Raw genomic sequence first — 17,844 nt, 5'->3', positions numbered from 1 at the left:
GGGAGCGGCGGGGGGGAATCAGATAATGGAGTCACAGAGATAGCACGCAATTGTTTTTGGCTCGACAGTCCGCTGCAGAGAGACGTGTTGAGTCCCGTTCGCGCCAGGCACCGCGGCCCATAAGTCAGACCAGGACCCGCCGCCGAGACTAAACAGTTTAGACTGCTTTATGATCGCCAAAGCCACAAGGAAATATGAAAGAAGGGGAGTTATTACCCTCAGTACAGGGGGGGAAGGCGGCAGGGTCGGGGGTTGTGGGGGGCGGGGGCTTTGATCTGCCAACAGATTCTGAAGGCGACAGAAAGACACGGACGCACAAGGCCTGTTAAAGCTGTGATGGAGCTGGAAAGAAAGGGGAGGTATAAAACGCAAAGCAGCTGATAAATTATTGTGTGTGTGTGTGTGTGTGTGTGTGTGTGTGTGTGTGTGTGTGTAAATTGGGGCTCATTGGAGGCGGTCCAATATTGGAGGGGGGTCTCCTAATCCCACCCAGACGCTGCAGTGCAGTTCAGCATTTCTGGGGGCCTCGATGATTCATTCAGTTGGCTGCAAACCAAGAGGGAAGTATGTTTCTGATCACTGTTGAAAAGAGGCTGAATGTGTGTCCGTGTGTGCGGGTGAATGGGGGTGTGTCTTGTTTGTGTGTGTGTGCGTATGCAGATATATACTCCTGGATGCTCTCGGTGTGTGTGAGCAGACGCTGTGCCGAAACAGAGCTGGAGGCTCTGACAGCAGCGCGAGGAGCGATTCACCGAGTGGGAAGTTTACGTTACGAGTGGCTGCGGTGTACGCAGCGGGCTGATGAGGAGGGCGAGGAGAGGCAGGAAGTGGAACAGATGGGACGGGAAGGAGCCTCCTGCATAGTTCCACCCTGAGACGGGGTGTACTTCATTCATGACAACTTTAAATAGGCTGCACGTACAGTACTGCCGTTCACCAAACTGCCAGTAATTTATATCATCAGCTGATTATTGAAGTCCTGCATGAAGCAAACGTGCATTCAGTTTTTCCTTTTGTTGGACAAAAGCTGCATTTTGGCTCAGTCAGCTGATGTAAACCATCACTAGTTCCCACCATACTCATGACATGTTTATATATTATGCAAACTTGTGAGTGAAATCTAAGCTGACAGTATTTCGAGCTTCAAAAGCAAAATTCACCATTTTCAGCTCCGTATTAGTCCTTAAACAATCAGGAGCACCAGCGCTACACTTCCCTGTACACGGTATTTTAATCCCTGGAACATTCACAAACACTCCCATTCCTACCTGGTTGGCCTCAGAGCCGGAGCTGTTGTGGGAGGTGGACATGGCTGAAGCGGTGAGCGGGTGCTGGCGAGCAGAGAACGAGGACGGCGACGGTTGAATGAGAGGAGGCGTGTGGCCGAAGGCGTTGAGACCCCTCTGCTGGGACAGCAGCTGCTGGTACGCCACGGGGTTGATGTGATGGGGGAAGCTGAACGAGGGGCTGAGCAGGAGGGTGAAGGAAAGACGTTATTTCATGGAAAATGTGAGTGGAGACTTTTCTCTAGTGGCTAATATTCAACGACTGAATCATGAAAAAGCAAAACGTCCTGTTACAGACATTATCTCAACCAATGTGTATGTTCAGGTGTGTATATGCCTGGAAATGTGCATGTGTCACGTGCACTGATGCAGTACCTGATCCCTCCGACCGAAAGGTGCCCGTAGGAGCTGCTGGCGGCCGAGCTGGAGCGGGAGTTGTTGATGTAGGCCACCAGGGAGTTGGGCGAGGTGCGGATCATGGTCTGCAGGTCGATGCTGGCGTCTGACAGCGGGGAGATGGACAGCGCCCTCTTCCTGCTCAGTCGCGGTGTCAGTCGTGGGCTGGAGAATCGTGAAACTGGACACAGACACAGTAGATGTCAGTCAACTCCGGACGACGCCAAAAGAAGTTAGCACGACGTCTGACGTGCAGAATCACGATGCTGCCGTCATGGCTCGGGTTGGAAAACCAACGTGTCACTTCCTTCCATTAAATCTCCACCTGGCCTCAATAGAAACCAGCAGTTACCCTGGACCATGAGAGGAGAAACATTCAGCCCTGAGCGTTCTGGTGGAGGTCACCGCCATGCTAAGCTACACGCTATCTCCTGCATCTCTCACACACACACACAGCTCCCCTATTTAACATTCGCATCCTCTTATGCATAATGAATCACCCCCAATCATTCTCCGTAATTACCGCGATAGCGATCTCTTTCAGACTGCCGTACTCGGGCAAGTTAAATGGAGGCAATTTAAACAAATTGATCTCAGAATACCATTAAAAAAGAACAAGGCGCACTCACAAAGGTAGGGTTCACGGCCTCCCGCTAGACCTGGTCGCTGCACTAGTTTCTTATTCTCGCAGAAGAGAGCAGAGGAAAATGATGGGGAGACTCTTTTCCCATGAAGAGAAGGCTATTTATTTTTCCAAACGCGCCGGCGGCCGTCGTTCATGTGAGGCATGGAGCTCCCACGCAGACAGACGGGTCACCTCGGACCAACAGGTGCTGCTCGGCGGTGTGACGGGACAGAGAGCAGCACCGGCCTGAGTCTCTGTGCACATGTGTAATTAGGTCTTAAAGCAGACGTCACCAGAGGCGCGAGAGGCAGGAAACTCATAATAGGCCCATCACAACTCACCTAAGAACACATTTGCTACTTGTCAGCTCCACTGCTGTCAATGTGAAACCAATCCCTGACTCTCTGCTGGCACGACTCACAGCGCCTCGAGCCAAATGAATCCAGGCACCGCCATAATCACCGCGCCAGACCTGCAGCCGTAAACCAGGATCTTACTTACAAAACTATTACGTTTGGAGGTGGCGAGTCGTAAAGCAGAGGAATATGCACTTAGTTAAAAGGCCCCCGGGAACTTCAGACGGCAGACGACAGTAGTTGGGGGCCTCAAAAGAAAACCAGAAAGCTGGTCGGAGATGATAGAGATGTGTATGAAAGAGCTGGCAAACACAACAAACGCTCGTCAGGAATGTGCCTCTTTAGGGCTAATAAATAAATGTGTCATGGAGTAAGGAGGAGGGAGGACGGAGTAAAGGAGGTGGAGGGAAGGTGGATCGTCATGAATGAAGAGCTCGTTCTGATCAGCACTGCGACCGCTGAGGCGCGCTTGTCGCCCACAGATTTAATGCGAGATAGGTGCATTAATATTCCCCTTCATAAAGCAGGAAACGGGCCTCGCAGCCTGGTGGCCTGGCGCCTGCTTCACCCTTCTGGGCACTGTGCCCAAAACGCCGCCCTCTACCTCCATCGTCAAACCGCCCCCTCGGTCCACACGTCGACCTCAGCTCGGAAGAATTCGTGCCGCCTGCAGCGGCGACGCTCGAACGCCTGTAATGTTCGGCCCGCCGAAGCTAAGCTGCAGGCAGGCTAGGTTTGTTTAGCTCAGTGTTGTTCCAGTGGATGTCATTGGTCAGATCTAATGTCAAATGTCACACACACACACACACACACACACACACACACACACACACACACACACACACACACACACACACACACACACACAGAACTCTCACCACTTGGTAAAGGCGTGTTTTATAGGTGGCAGTTATAATTGAAAGGGTGAGCAGGTTCCGGCGGGGAGTGAGAAAACAGATGTTGCGCAGGCCGTGGCGGCGCGGCAGTGTGTGGTGATACGCCGTGTGTGTGTGTGAATGTGTACATGCTGTATGTGAGTGCGTGTCTGCGTGTGTGCCATTGCTCTGTGGGACTGCATCGCGGGCTGGTTGTAATTGTGGGATCTGGATTTATATAGAGAGTCATAATTACAGGCGCTGCAGTACGCATCGATACAGGCAAGAAAAAAAGAGGATATTAAAAAGGATGGGAGTCAAGAGTGTGTGTGTGATTATTTTAAGCATCTGCCTGTGCAGTTTTATCTGAGGAGGTTTTGTGGAAAATGAAAACACTGTAATTGGAGGGTTGTGCTAATTCTCAGACGCAGCTAGCTCTCAGCGTCGTCCCGGCCTGGAGCTCATGGAGGGTCGATGTGAGGCCCTGCGAGGAATTCATCATCATTTTGATCTAAAATAAATGAGCGTTTTCAGAGGTACGCTAAATAAAATCAGAAACTTCCAACTTCAGATTTGTATTCCTGAGTCATGATTCGAGTTTACAGGCAATGGATTACGCCATCAGTGGAGTGATGAGCTGTCTGGGTGAGATACAGAAACAGTCCTCAGCTCAACATGTAGTGAGACGTCAAAACATCCTTGGATGAGTTTACAGGAAAACAACGCTAGCATGTGCTCTGACTGAGCAGAGGCAGTAAAAGCAGAGCCTGAGTGAGATCTTACGGGTTTATGGTATTTTATTCTTAGGGTGGAAAGGTTTACTGTACAGGAAATGCCTCCTTTAACCGCGTTGTTTAAGTTTAAGTAGTTTATGCACACAAGCATGTCATGTGTACCTAACCTGGGCCGGGGGGACGTACTGGACGACCCCGAGTCCAGACAGTCAGCACACCGTGTAAGACATTTATTCAAAAATAGTGGGATGATGTGCAAATCCTTTTTTGACCTGTATTCCATTGAATACAGCACAAAGACGAGATATTTAATGTCCACTGAGCTGCAGATACGTTATCAGTTTCCACCTTGCAGAGCGAAGCTGCAGCCACTTGTGTTACGGTCTGATCTGAGCCTGTGAGGTAAAGCCTGTGCAGACGCCTCTACAGCGCAGGAAACACCCCAGAGGTCTTTGAAGGTCAAATTAGCGACGCTGCTAATGTGCAGAGTGAGATCAGAGCACTTTTACAGGTGATCATCTACCTCAGTGCACGTGCCTCACACGTTTACTGGCTTTGGTGTGAATCTGGGTTTCATGTTTTCACATTTCTTTCAAAAAATCGCTTCAAGAAACTTCAAATCATGATGTGCTGAAGGGACAAACGCAGTCCTGAGCAGCTGCCCCCCCCAGCTTTGACCTTGTCTGGGGTGAAGCAGGCCTCAGCAGCAAAGTCCCCCCCCCCCCAATCACCACCACACCTCGGCTTGACTTCGTGCCAGCAGGGCCCCAGGCCTCCACATCCTCAGCCAGCCTCTCTACCCCCCCGGACCAGCCAGAGTGAGAAAATGTTTATTTTCCCTGTTAAATCTCACTAATACTAACACTGTGAATTTTATTAGCGAGGGGGCTCGTGCTGAATCCTCTATGAGCCCCCAGTGTCCAGCCCAAAGCCGCCGTTGTGTTTGCCAGTGTGTGTTTATGCACACACTTCCACCCATGTGCTCATGAACCAACATATAGTTAAGTGTTTGTGTATGCAGTCTGAGGGGAACGCCCCCCCCCGGACCCCCTCTCCCCTCACCACCACATCAGTACACAGATCTATCTCCCTCACTCCCTCCGCTGCATCAACACTGAAATCTTTTTCTCCGGGACGGCAGACATTTACTTTGGCCGCCGCTTTTGTCGTGGGAGCTTCAGCGTTTTCCCACAAGCCCCTCTGATATTCCTCTGCCCACCCAGCCGTCACATACCTGCTCGCTGCAGACAAACAGCCTTCTGACTGCCTCCCAATGTGAAGCACCATAATGCGCCTTTAGTTAGACTCACTGTAGTGGTGGTGTACCAACGCTAACGCTAACGTCTTTTCAGTCATGTAAGAATGAACGTTTCTCTGTCTTAGAATGAAGAGCGGTGACAACAGCTCGGTGCACCTCACCTCTGCAGACAGCGTGCACACACCTGCAGAGGAGGCTGCACACTGCGAGGCCTCGCCGCGTCACAACAAAAAGCTGAGTTTCACAAGCTCAACGACGTGTTCCATGATGCTAACGATGCTGTTGGTGCTGTGCTGGTTAAACAGTGACGTTGGCCCCCACCAAACCGCTGCAGCCATGTACGACTCTGATGTGACACATAAACATCTCAAAAAGCTAAATATTGAGTTGTCTCATCCTGGAATTAATCCTGCAGAAGTCAAGCATGTTTTTACACACAAACAAAGCTCGTGCACTCAAGAAGAAGTGAAAGCACTGAACCACTGGCCAGTTTTTAAAGAGCCGTAAGACAAAACTACAGTTAACGACTTGATGAAACTGATATTTGCTTTACGGTGAGTCTTTGGAGCAAAATGTATTTTTGTTGTTTTAGCCCCGTCTGTCGCTGTCAGTCTGCACATCACTCATGTCGGATAAGGACAGTGATTAATGTGTGAAAAGCAAATCGGAGACACCAGCGCGGACTTACAGGAGCAGCTAAGCGTATCAGCGAAGCCTTTCCGGCCTGTTTACGTAGCGGCCCTGTCCATCATGCTGTCATGGGGCCTTTCTGTGGGAGGGAAACCCGGCGAGCAGCTTCTGGATCCTCAAGAAGTAAAACAAGAGCAGTCCAACAACCATTCTGCTGGACGGGTTTGTGATGGTCTGTGGCTGTAGCTCATTGTCTGAGCTGAGGTGTGTGAACAGCCTAAAAACCTTTACTGACGCACGTTTCCACAGCTTTTCCACCGGAGCACATCCTCACAGCAGCAGTGATTCAGGGTTCGACCGAACACCTCGCAATTCACTCATCCAGAGGGAAAACGGGGGGAGGAGGGGGAGACGGGTGAGGAGCCATGCTACGGGTTCACTGAGGGCTCCCAGTTTTTGCGGTGGGTCTGCTGAATATTAGTGCATAAATTGATTTTTAATATGCGTTTTATCTGCACTGCCTTCCAAAACTAACGGCAAGGGATTAAGCACATATTTGCCACCTCCGCCGCTGCTGCTCCTCCCACGCTCTGGCAGTAAATGAGGCCTTTGATTCAGGCCGAGGCTGCCCGCGATGACCATTAGCTGGCCGCCTTGGTCAATATGGGCCCTGTGTCTGGAGGCCGCAGTGGAAGAGCCTCCAGACTGGAAGAGTGGCCCAAACCTGACCACATCACTCCCAGCGTGGTAGAACACTAAATAAAAGCTGCTGGGACGGTGGCAGCGAGTGTGGACGCTGCGTTGAGGCAGGCGGCGGGGGTGAGGGAGGTGGGGGTTGTGGCTATTTGAGTAAACAGCCTCGCCAAACAAGTGTGGGCAAGGCAGCACAGCGGCGGTCACTGAGGTGGTTGGAGGTAGAGAAGAAGAAGGGGGAGGAGGAGGAGGCCTAACCTTCCTCACCCTTCCCTTTCAGCAGCGCTGTGTTTAGCTAAGTGATTGAGGTCCTTTCAAAGATTAATTGCCAAACGATCAGATATCTGGTCCAGTTTTCTTTCTGTTGATGGCGGCAGAAGTGTCACACGGTGTCTGTGGAGAGCGTGATGCTGCAGAGGTGGGGGCTTTTTCTGGGTGGGCGGCCGGACGGGATGAAAGAAGGAGCGACGGCTCCTGGAGCCGAGCGGGGCCAAGGGGAGTGTTTGATTATCAGGCATCGAAAAGGCGGACTTTCACGGACAGTTTTCCACTCTGTGCGCTCTCTGTCCCCCATTCATGAGGGCTGACGGCTTCTTGGATGCGTTTCGCTGCTGAAATCAGGCGTCTGTTCTGGTGCCTGACCGTCATCGTGATAGAGCTTCTGACTGGCATGAAAGAACAGGCTGCTCTCTGTGAGTTTGTGTGCAAACACGTGTACCAGTTTGTGAGCATTTGCCTGCTTATTTGCCTGGCTGTTAAACTGTCTGTGTGTGTGTGGGTCAGTGTGAAGCTGCCTCGTCCATGCCAGGAAGTGGACAGCGCATGCAGCCCGCGAGGTTAATCCATCGCCGCCTGACACAAAGCTCTGAGGGTAAACCTCCTCCTCCACCTCGCATGGCCGCATTCACTCCAGGCTGCCCTTTTACGGTAACCCGGGATTAGTTGTGTGGGGTGTTACTCTTAATAACAGCACAAACACACCTGAGACTCCATCAGAATGAGAGACTGGAAGGTAACACGTGTTTTTACGAGCTCCTGGCCTTGGGGCTTTTAGTGTTAATGCACCCTCAACTAGCCGTGGCCCCCATGCGACGTATACGTCTGAAAAGCTCCGCTAGCTTTGATGTGGGGAGCTCTTCCATGAAACAGCCTCAAGAGGAAGAACGAGAGGATGGTATCAACATGCCTGGTGCTGAGAACAAAGGGCAAGATGGCTGTAAAGTTTGGCTGTTTCTCTTTTACCGGGGAAGAAAGACACGTATGTGCTTTGGTGTTACTGCGACGGGAGTTTGATCATATTTTTGTCATGAAAATGTCACTGACGTGTCATGTTGGCGGTTGTCAGATTTATGTCACAGGTTCTCTTTTCGATCTGCTTCCAGGTTGATAAAATTTTGCATTTGCTAACCTCCAACGAATCTCTTCAATCTTCAGTCTCCTCTCCCTCTGTGTTTTTAGCAGAGTGATGCAGACATTCAGGCAGAGCAGGAGTCTTCCTCTGAGCAGGAGTCTTCGTCTGAGCAGGAGTCTTCCTCTGAGCAGGCATCACTATAGGTGGCTTGAAAAGGCCAAAATAAACGTTGCTCATGTCTGTTACGCTAAAGCTCTCTGCAAGCCAGAGCCTGTTGTCCAAAGATTGTTTTTTAGGAGGAGCACACTCAAAAACTCTGAAATTATGGGCTGTGGGCTTCTGCAGTTTAAGACCAGGATCGATAGAGTGTAACATCCTTCATGTGTTCACAAAGTGGTGAACTCGCTCCTTCCTCTATGAGCCACTGAGCCTTTCCAGGACGCCCCTTTCACACCCAATCATGATCCTCTCACCTGTTCCCAGTGAGCCTGTTTACCTGTGGAACGATCCAAACAGGTGTTTTTGGAGCGTTCCACATCTTTCCCACTCTTTGGTTACTCCTGTCTCAACATGTTGATGAGCTCAAACATTAAATATATTGTCTTCATGCTACACAGCGTCCCATCTTTGTGCAACCATCAGTACGTCAGTAGACGCTCACTCACCATCCACAGGGCTGATGTAATCTGGCAGATGACCCGCAGCCGCCGCCGCTGCAGCCGCCGCCGCCGCCGCTGCACCGCTCTGCATCAGCAGGTCACCGTAGGGGCTCCTCTGGCTGGCCATCAGGTGGTAGTACTCTGTGGGGTTGGCCCCCGGCGGAGGAGGGGGGAGACTGAACAGGGCGCGGTCCTTTAGGTGTTCGTGGGTCACTGCAGCAGAAATGAAAGGAACAAATTGGAGATGTGGGAGAACAAGTTTGAATTTTTCCTGCCGTAAAAACAAAGACAAATACTCTGTTGTCTAATTATCTGTTTCATGAATGAACCAATGAGGAGGTGAGTTCTGCCAAGGCTGCTGCAGTCGACACCTTCCTGTAATGAAGTAACGTATTCAGTGACAGTATTTGACATTCCTCCTGACAGGATGACAAAAACACATGCAGAACAGAGAGGCCGCAGGAAGGACTCAAACAAAGGAGACGAGCGCCGCGCTCTACAGATTTTAAGATTTGTGCTTGCGTGCACGCCCCGGGGCAAGAGGCTTGTGATAAAAGATGTCTGATGTCTTTGAGGCTCGCTGGGTTATGGGAAAAAATCTCTGGGGAGTAAAGGAAGCAGAGGAGGGGGTGGAGGGAGGTGGAGTACCACATTCCTGCACTCCTCTGGTGTTGTGTATGCATTAAGACTGACAGGCTGAAGTCACACACAGAGTGCAGGTGCACACGGACGCACACGCTCGTAGCGCTGAGGAAGCCTTAAACGCTGCATGTGCAAAGGTAATATTGACGTAAAGTGTGTTAACACCTGCACCCGCTGAAGCCACATTTAAAGTGTCAGGAGCTGTAAGAGTGAGCGATGGATTGGCTCTCCTCTTCCCTCCATCCCACCGTGCCTTTTCCTCCGTTTCCTGCCCCCCCCCCACCTCCAGTGGGCAGGGGTGCGTGGAGGGGACGGGTGTGGGCCCTGCTGGATTAATATGCATGCTGGTGGAAACAGAGGAGAAGTGGGGGTTGGGATCGCTGGGCGGGGGGCCAAGTGGGATACTGGGCGAGCTAAACCGTGGCCTCCCCCACCCTCTGCGCACACAGACACATACACATAAAACAAAAACCTGGATCCATCAGAACCCATTAGGCCGTGGCTGCAGAAACAGTCCACAGGCAGCGTGTTTGTGCTCCGGCAGCAGCGGCTCCGCCATGTTCCTTTGGTTTCTCCATGGCTGCCAGATCACGTTACCACCTCCACAGAGCTGCACTCTGTGTCTGAGAGCTGCTGTGTGAACTCCCTTATGGACAAGGAGGGATGAGAGACAGCGAGGACACTTCCAGTGGTCCCAGTGAAAGCAGACAGAAGGTCATACTGGTGAAAAGCAGTCATGTTTTCTGAACACGAGACCTAATTTTACTGGCTGCAGTGAGACAAAAGCTCAGGCTGTGTCTGCGTTCACTCCCTCATTCACTCATTCACCTCACAAAGCAAGCTAACTCTACAAAAGCAAACTGGGGTTTGAACATTAATTCATCAGCATTCAGCGTTCTGATATGAACAAAGGTCATTTTCTACAGGTATGAACAGAAATAATGAATGCAGTGCGATGTTTAGTAAACTGCGAGTTCAGGGGCTTTGAGCCATGCTAACTTGCTATCAGGGACAATGCTAACATGCTGATATTTAGCAGGTATGCTCACATTAAGCATCTTAGTTAAGCCTGTTAGCATGTTAACATTAACTTAGCACTGAGCACAAAGTGCAGCTCAGGCTGATGGGGATGTGAGTAATTTGAAATTTTTACCTGATGATGGCGTCAGATGTAACGTTACCGGGTCACCAAAGTGACTGAGGGGAACATGAATATTTGTACCAAATTTCACTGTAATCCATGAGACATTTTACTCAAAACCATAAATGTCAATGTGCTGGTGGAGCATCAGGATGTTTTCAGTCTGGACTGAAGCGTTCCACCAGCTGACTGACTGTCATTGTCAGTTTACTTTTACAACATTTTGAGCTCAAGAGATGTTGCAGAAATCCTGCAGGTTAAGTTGTGCACAACTATCTGCCCGACTGAATGAAATCAGTACGGCATCGACACTGGGGATGATGGTAATTTATGTAGGATACCTGGAGCAGTTAGGGTTTTACAAACAGCCTTCAGCACATGCCTTGCACCCAGGCATCCCTATCAGAGGTTTACACATGCCTCAGTGAGCTCTCTGCTTCCACAGGCTTTATTTACAGTACGTTCTGCAGAGCTGCACAGTGCCCTCCATTCGCTGCCATACTTCCCTGCCACTTTATCAGCGACAGCATCTCTTCTGCATTGCTTCTCTTGACAGGTGGAGGGGCTGGGGTGGGGTGGGGGGGACAATATTTGCCAGCAGTGCATGCTTGGTGATTTATTGGCGCGGGGCTGTGGCGGCTCACAGCGGGAGCGCCGACAGGTCCGTCACCGAGTGAGCTCAATAGCTCTCGTTTGTGTCTATGCTAACGTTCATGGTATTTCCTGTCCAAACATATATACAAACCAGCAGCAAAGCAGCGCACGCCGCCAAGCGTGTGCTGGACACACCAGCAAATCACCAGCGTGCACACACATGCAAAACACCTCAACATGCTTGATGAAAGGTGTGCTTCAGTGCCGTATGTAGGGGAGTATATAAGGTGCAAGACTAATTATCGCCGTGGTTAAATAGCCAACTGTGTAAACTGTGCATGCAGAGAGCTGCAGCCAAGCAGACAGAGCTGGTTTATAGTGAGCAGGATACATAAATTCCAAACCCGCTCAACTCCAATCTCACCTCCTTAATGTTAACTGGTACAAGCAGCTGTAGAATAGCCCCCATTTGAAAGATTTTCCACAGTTTGTTCCTCATATTGTGTTGCATACATCATAAGAGCACTGAGGCCGAGTGTTTCCATCTCGCAAGTGCCTGATGGTGACGGCTGCCAAACAGGTATGAGAGTGTTTATGGATGAACACATGTGCCCGGGCGTTTGAGCATCTACAGCACACGAGTGTTTCAGAGGTTTCTCACCTTTGGATCCACCACTGGCCACAGGTAAATACTGTCAAAGCACATGCCTGAGTGTGTGTGTATACTCGTATTTGTACAGCCAAAGTGTGTTTGCACACTTGCATTGAGCGGCTGAATCAGATATTCAGACAAATACTAACGAGGGAAACTAGCTTGCAGTTGTTAGCTGGCTTGATTAACAAAGACGTTTCAAAGTGTTGTTTTTTAATAAATGTGTTGTACCGTCTTCCTTTGCTGCGGTATCTGAAACATCAGTGTCTGCGGGGACGTGGCGGGACTCTTACCCTCGGCAGGGCTCAATCCCCGGGCCGCTGAGATCATAGAGAGGGTGGGGCTGCCGTGCACCGAGCGGAGGTAATGCTCCATGTGGGGGCTGACGTAGGGATGTGGAGGGCTGAACGGTGATTCACCCGTCCCGGGCGCCGCGTGGGGTGACAGACGGATGAGGGAAATATCTGAGATGACCGGGCTGCCCGTCAGTCCTGGAGGTCTGTGAAGACGAGTAAAAAGAGATAAAGTGAAATAAATGATGCAAGAAGGAAGGAGAAAGATGTGGTGAGGAGGGGGGGTGAGGCTCATAAATACATGGAAAGACAAAAACAGTGGGAGATGGAGGGCGCGGAGTCAGCCTGTGTTGATTTGATTACTTGCATTGTGCTCACTTATCTTGGTGAGTGATCCTCATCGGTATGTTCACAGACAAGCCTTAACTTCTGTTATTCCACAAAAGTGTCTGCAGTCTCAATCCACTTACACCCTTTCCCCTCCCGAGTCCCACAGCTAATACATAATAATCCCCTTTTGTTCGCCTTCTCCTATTAAGCCCCGGAGCTACAGACAAGTCGAGACCGAGGGCTTTCGACTGCTCGGCTACCAGGAAGACGTTTTCTGTCTGTTTGGGTGGGCAAAACTGCAGGGTCTCTCCCATCAGCTGTCACATGGCGTGTGATAAGAGAGAGCAACCGGATGCTCTAAAGCTTAAGTAGCTGCTTTTAGCCACCTTTGGCAAGAACAGCCTCCTGCAGCAGCCTGCCGGTCACATCAGGCTGCGCAGTAAATTTGTCATCTTGGGCAGGTAATTGGCGGCTCCTCTTGCAGAAACACAGACGAGTGGGTGTTGTAATTCTCAATAAGCCTGCGGGGCTGAACTGCAGATAAAAATGTCTGCCGGCCGCTGGCAGAGGAAGAACCCTTTGAAGGGGCACTGGTACTTCTGTCGAGCTGGTTGCTTCAGCGCTGATAAGCGGCCTGTTGCTCCCTCAGTGTGCGGTAAGAGCAGCTGAAACTCAGCCCCCAGAAAGACTCTTAAGTGGGAGGAAGAGCGACTAAAAGAAAAGGCTGAATGACAGCAAGAGTGCTTCAACGGGAAGCAATAAATTGTCAATCGGGCTCAAATTTAAGTGGACTTTTAGTTGAAACTGTGCTCTGATTGGACACACGGGCAGGTTACAATGCCGCACCTGGCACACCCATAAGATAAGATAAGATAAGATAAGATAAGATAAGATAAGATAAGATAAGATAAGATAAGATCAAACTTTATTTACTTTACTGATGTAGAAGAACAACAAATGGTCAATAAAAAGGAAAACAAAATAAAAATCAACTATTTATTATGTTCACTATATACAAGAAGTGTGTAAAAGTAAAGTTTCCTTCAGATGGAACATTTTTTGAATTACACATTGTCAGATATGGACACTAAAACACAGTGTTTTGTACTATTGCACAGTACAAAATACAGAACAGAGTAGAAATAATACATGAGCACAGTAAAAATGTGTAACACTGCACACGATGCTTACAATTCATATTTCAAGAGCACATAAAACTAATGAGTGAACCATGAATTTCCATCAAGTTAAATGCACATAAGAGCACTAAGACCCGATAAGCCTCTGTGAGGAAGGAAAGCAAACATCTCATTCTCATGGAAATAAAATAATCCTCAGTGAGTCTCTCCAAAGACAGAGAGGTTAATAAACCTTAAGGGAAGCTATGAAGGCAAACGTGTCCTCCCCTCAGCAGAGATGACCAGATGAATGACTCACTGTAATGCTGCCGGGGGGTGGGTGGGGGGAGGCTTTCACACAGTGAGCAACAAATGAGGAAAATGTTCGGCATCGCTGCCTCTTTTTAAAATGGAGCCCAGGTTTGAGGTCGCTTCCTGTCGGCTCATCCTTTCGCTCTCGTATTGAGTGTTACTAAAACGTCTGGACCTCGTGCTCTCTGCAGGAATCTGTCAAAGATTACTCGCTTCACTTAAATCGGCCTCATGATCGGCAGCGATTTCTTCTGCAGGAAGTTTGACCACAGCGACACTCGCGTCCACCGCGACAATGCCGTAAAAAGAGCAGAACAGCTGCTTTATGAGGGGCTGAGAGCAAACGCTTCAGAGCCGACACTTCAGCAGCTCGACGGCTGCAAAGAGCTCGAGTGTTTATATGTGTGGTTTGGATTTTTGGCAGCACGCTGGCTACGCAGCATGTGTGTGTATGTGTAAGGAATGGTTGATCTAAGAGGATCACGCTAGCAGCTAGCACGGCTAATTAGTGTTGTTCAGTTTAATATTAGTCGATGGACGTCTGATGGATCCAGCGTGTTGTATCTCTCAGGCTAAAATACTACAGAATAAGACAAGTTCATTTTGAAATGCCTTCAGGTATGTGAGCGGAAAAGAAGCTTAGATATTGAAATGGTATGTTCATGTGCTGACACACCGGAAAGGAGAAATTCAGGCCTGTCAAATCCTTTGATAGAACGAGTGTGACTGCCGGTCCAGGCTGTACATACTGGCTGTGGCTGTGAAAGGTGGGCCTGAGACCCTGAAAAAATGCTCGTCAACCCCCATCCTCCCTCGCTCAGTCTCCCATTCACCGTCTCTGTCCGGACGCCAACCTGCTCCCGGGCCGGCCCTGCCCAGCTCGGGCCGAGCCAACCAACCCCGAGCTTCGGCCCTCGCTCCATTTCCAGTAAGCGCCTGCAGACTGCTGGCCTTGTCTGAGGGCCAACTTTCTGCCGTCAGGCCCACTCTTCCCCTACAAACAACCATAAAGAGCCCTCTGTTCTGGACAGGAGGGGAGAAGTGAGAAGAAACAGACGCTCCATACACAAAAACACGCTTCCCTCCGTCGGCTCGGAGCAGCATACAGAGAGTTTGGCAGCGCCTCCTCAGATTAGTGCTCGGCGCTTCGCTGGAGGATACCTGGGTAAGCTGGCAGCGCTTCTGGCTCTCTTTCTTATCAGGCCCGGTGACTCAAAGCTCCTCAAAGAAATCACACACTGGGATTCCCTGTGCTCACTAAAGCCTGAGCTATAGCGCAGTGTAGTCTAGTATGTTTCCTGAATGGACAGAATATTAGAAACACCTGCTGACTGTGATGCAGGAGCCTGTTCAGCATGTTTTACCTCCATCCTGGATCAATGCAGATTTAATGATGGACGCCAGCTTGTACTGAAGGTTCATAAAAAAAGCATATAATTCTAATATTTTAAAGGACAGGGCTGACATTATTGTACACTTTGCAGAAGATTAATGCACATTTGGTGCATTTCTTGCAGCAGGATGGCACATGTAAGATTTAAATGCACAGCGTGTGTTAATATGGCTCAGAGGAATCAGGCCGTGGATAAACGGGCAATAGCATCAAAGTATTTGTTGAACTGAATGATAAAAACAGGCGATTCCAACCTCATCTGTTAAAGCAAATTAAGAAATAGCTTCCAAATTAGTCTCATGATGTTTGTGGATAAGACAACGTGAGTCATCTTATATTGCATTAGGAACAAAAATATATCCGGAGCTTCGAGTGTGAACTTGCTTTGAAAATAAATGAATTCCACTGGAAACCAACGTGGCCGTCTCCACGCTCCATCCAGCAAAACCATTTTGCAACATTTTACTTCACACCTTTACCCATCACCAGCGGCGTGTCGACGCACATCACTCTCGCTGCAGTAAATCATGACCAACAGGCTGTTTGAGGCCTTCATAATAAGGTGAAATTTACTGCTGTTGCCTGTCGGGACGCTACAAATAATAGTCCTGTTTGGCAGGTACCATTATTGAAGCCTTGTCGATCCACCCTTTTTCTGACAAGATGTTACTTGAAGTCTGTGAGTTTTCCAGCGGCTTCAGGTTGAACGGGAGGCTCCTGTGAGGGCCTTGTCTCTTCATCAGTGGCTGCCTTTTAAAGGCCTCAGCACTATGGGTGGCAACAACTGTGCAAATCAGATTCTTCATCACCAGCAAATAAAAATGCTGCAGTTTGTTCTTGTAAGGATGACACTCGAGGAGAACCTGGGATAGATAGAGCGATGGGAAGTCAGCAGATGACATGCTTTCAACGAGCTAATTGCTATTTGTCTCTGTGTTCTGCACTGTATGATTACATGCTATCTGTTGTTCCATTGTTGAAACTATGCTGTGAGAAAAGTGATTTGGACATGGTACAGCTTGTTGAGCATATGAGTAACCCTATGAGTAAGTGCATACCAGACTGCATGTACATTAGATCGCCGGCGGGGGGAAGGCTGCAGCATGATTAGCAGCAGATATTTCATCTTTTCAAGTCTCTTCTCGCTTTCTTGCCAATGCGGTACCAATCCAACATCCCACAAAACCCAGTGGTACCAATAACAAAGCTTTGGTTTACGCAGAGTAACGGGGTCAGGATGCTGAATCAGCGTCCGACATTTCCAGCCTTCACATCTGCCCCACATCCGGTTTGGGGGGGGGGGGGGCAGCATCTGTCAGTATTTGCAACTTTCAGAAATCAACCATCCATCGATCAGGCCCACTTTTGCCAGCGGCTGACCGCAGGCAGAGTTTGAACTGTGGACAAACTGTCCAGAAGTGTGCGTTACCCCTGTGTGTGGCCATTCAAAGAGACTTCAGACTAGCTCATTTTAAGCGTATCCCACCCTTAACTGTAAAATAAAAGCTATTTTTGCATCCATAAATTCAGCCAATCTGGCTTCACTCTGGTGAGACTTCACGAAGTTTGAACTGGTGTTTGTGGAAGTGATGATCCGCCTTCTCGCTGCCCGCGGTACCTGTTTCAGAGGTGAGGCGCTGAAGCCACGCTCCTGCTTCAAGTTCCCTTTCTGTCCGTCTGCTGCCTCCCTGCCCTCCTGGCTGACCAACAAGTTCGAATTTGCCTCTCTGGCATTTTCCCTACTGGCTGAGGGTGGGATGAATTATGATGTGACACACTCCCTTCTGTACTTCTGGGCAGCCGAGGCGATCAAGATAAATCACCACGCTACCCCACAGGGGACGTGCTAAGATCCTGCCTTAGTTGTTTTTGGGGCCCTGATCAGGATGCTGAGGATTTGAACACAACTTAATACTGTACTCCCTGAGAAGAGGGGGCTGTGTACAAAGGAGGGGGCCAGTGGAACTATGTCAGACGATGGGATAATATACTTAAATGAGATGGGATTATACAGAGGGTAATTATCCTTTATTTGGCTGCGCTGCTGCTGTCACATACCATTTAGCCTTTTTTGAGTGCAAGAAAATTACGTTGAGACCGTGCGATAAAGCGTGAAGATTTCAGGCTATTGATTTGCAGCTCGGCAGTCTTTTGACTGATGGGTCCCTTGTCTTTTCAGCAGCGCATTCCTGGCTGTAACTCAGGGGAGCATCCACATTCAAACATTAGCCGTGACGATGAGCCGGAGCCGGAGCCAACCGACAACAACACCAGATAACAACATGTCTGTCAAAACCACTGACAGCCAATCGTCAGAGCACACTGCTGCAGTCAAAATATGTCCCCCCCCTTACCCCCCCCTCCGCTTGCCCCCCCCCACCCTTCCCCTTTCCATGTTAACCAAACCAAAACAATGAAGGGAAAAAACAACATGGACCCAAATGGCTGATTTGTAAACTGTGTTTAATCAACACATTCCGCGCTGTGGGGCTGCGGGCCTTGAACA

General features: G+C 49.6%; 1 protein-coding gene across 1 annotated transcript in view; it reads right to left on the bottom strand.

The window, feature by feature from the left end:
• gli2a (GLI family zinc finger 2a) overlaps positions 1-17,844 on the bottom strand; it is a 58,532-nt gene that overhangs the window by 12,067 nt on the left and 28,621 nt on the right. Inside the window, exons 3-6 of the mRNA XM_070976488.1 lie at positions 12,186-12,391; positions 8,870-9,076; positions 1,662-1,863; positions 1,269-1,467 (exon numbers count right to left, since the gene is read on the bottom strand). Coding sequence (XP_070832589.1) covers positions 1,269-1,467; positions 1,662-1,863; positions 8,870-9,076; positions 12,186-12,391 — 814 coding nt within the window. The remainder of the gene's footprint in view (positions 1-1,268; positions 1,468-1,661; positions 1,864-8,869; positions 9,077-12,185; positions 12,392-17,844) is intronic.

The sequence above is a fragment of the Chaetodon trifascialis genome, chromosome 12 (assembly GCF_039877785.1).
Source record: "Chaetodon trifascialis isolate fChaTrf1 chromosome 12, fChaTrf1.hap1, whole genome shotgun sequence".
Classification (NCBI taxonomy): Eukaryota; Metazoa; Chordata; class Actinopteri; order Chaetodontiformes; family Chaetodontidae; genus Chaetodon; species Chaetodon trifascialis.
Note: the sequence above shows the minus strand (reverse complement) of the source record. Positions and strands in the feature narration are given on the sequence as shown.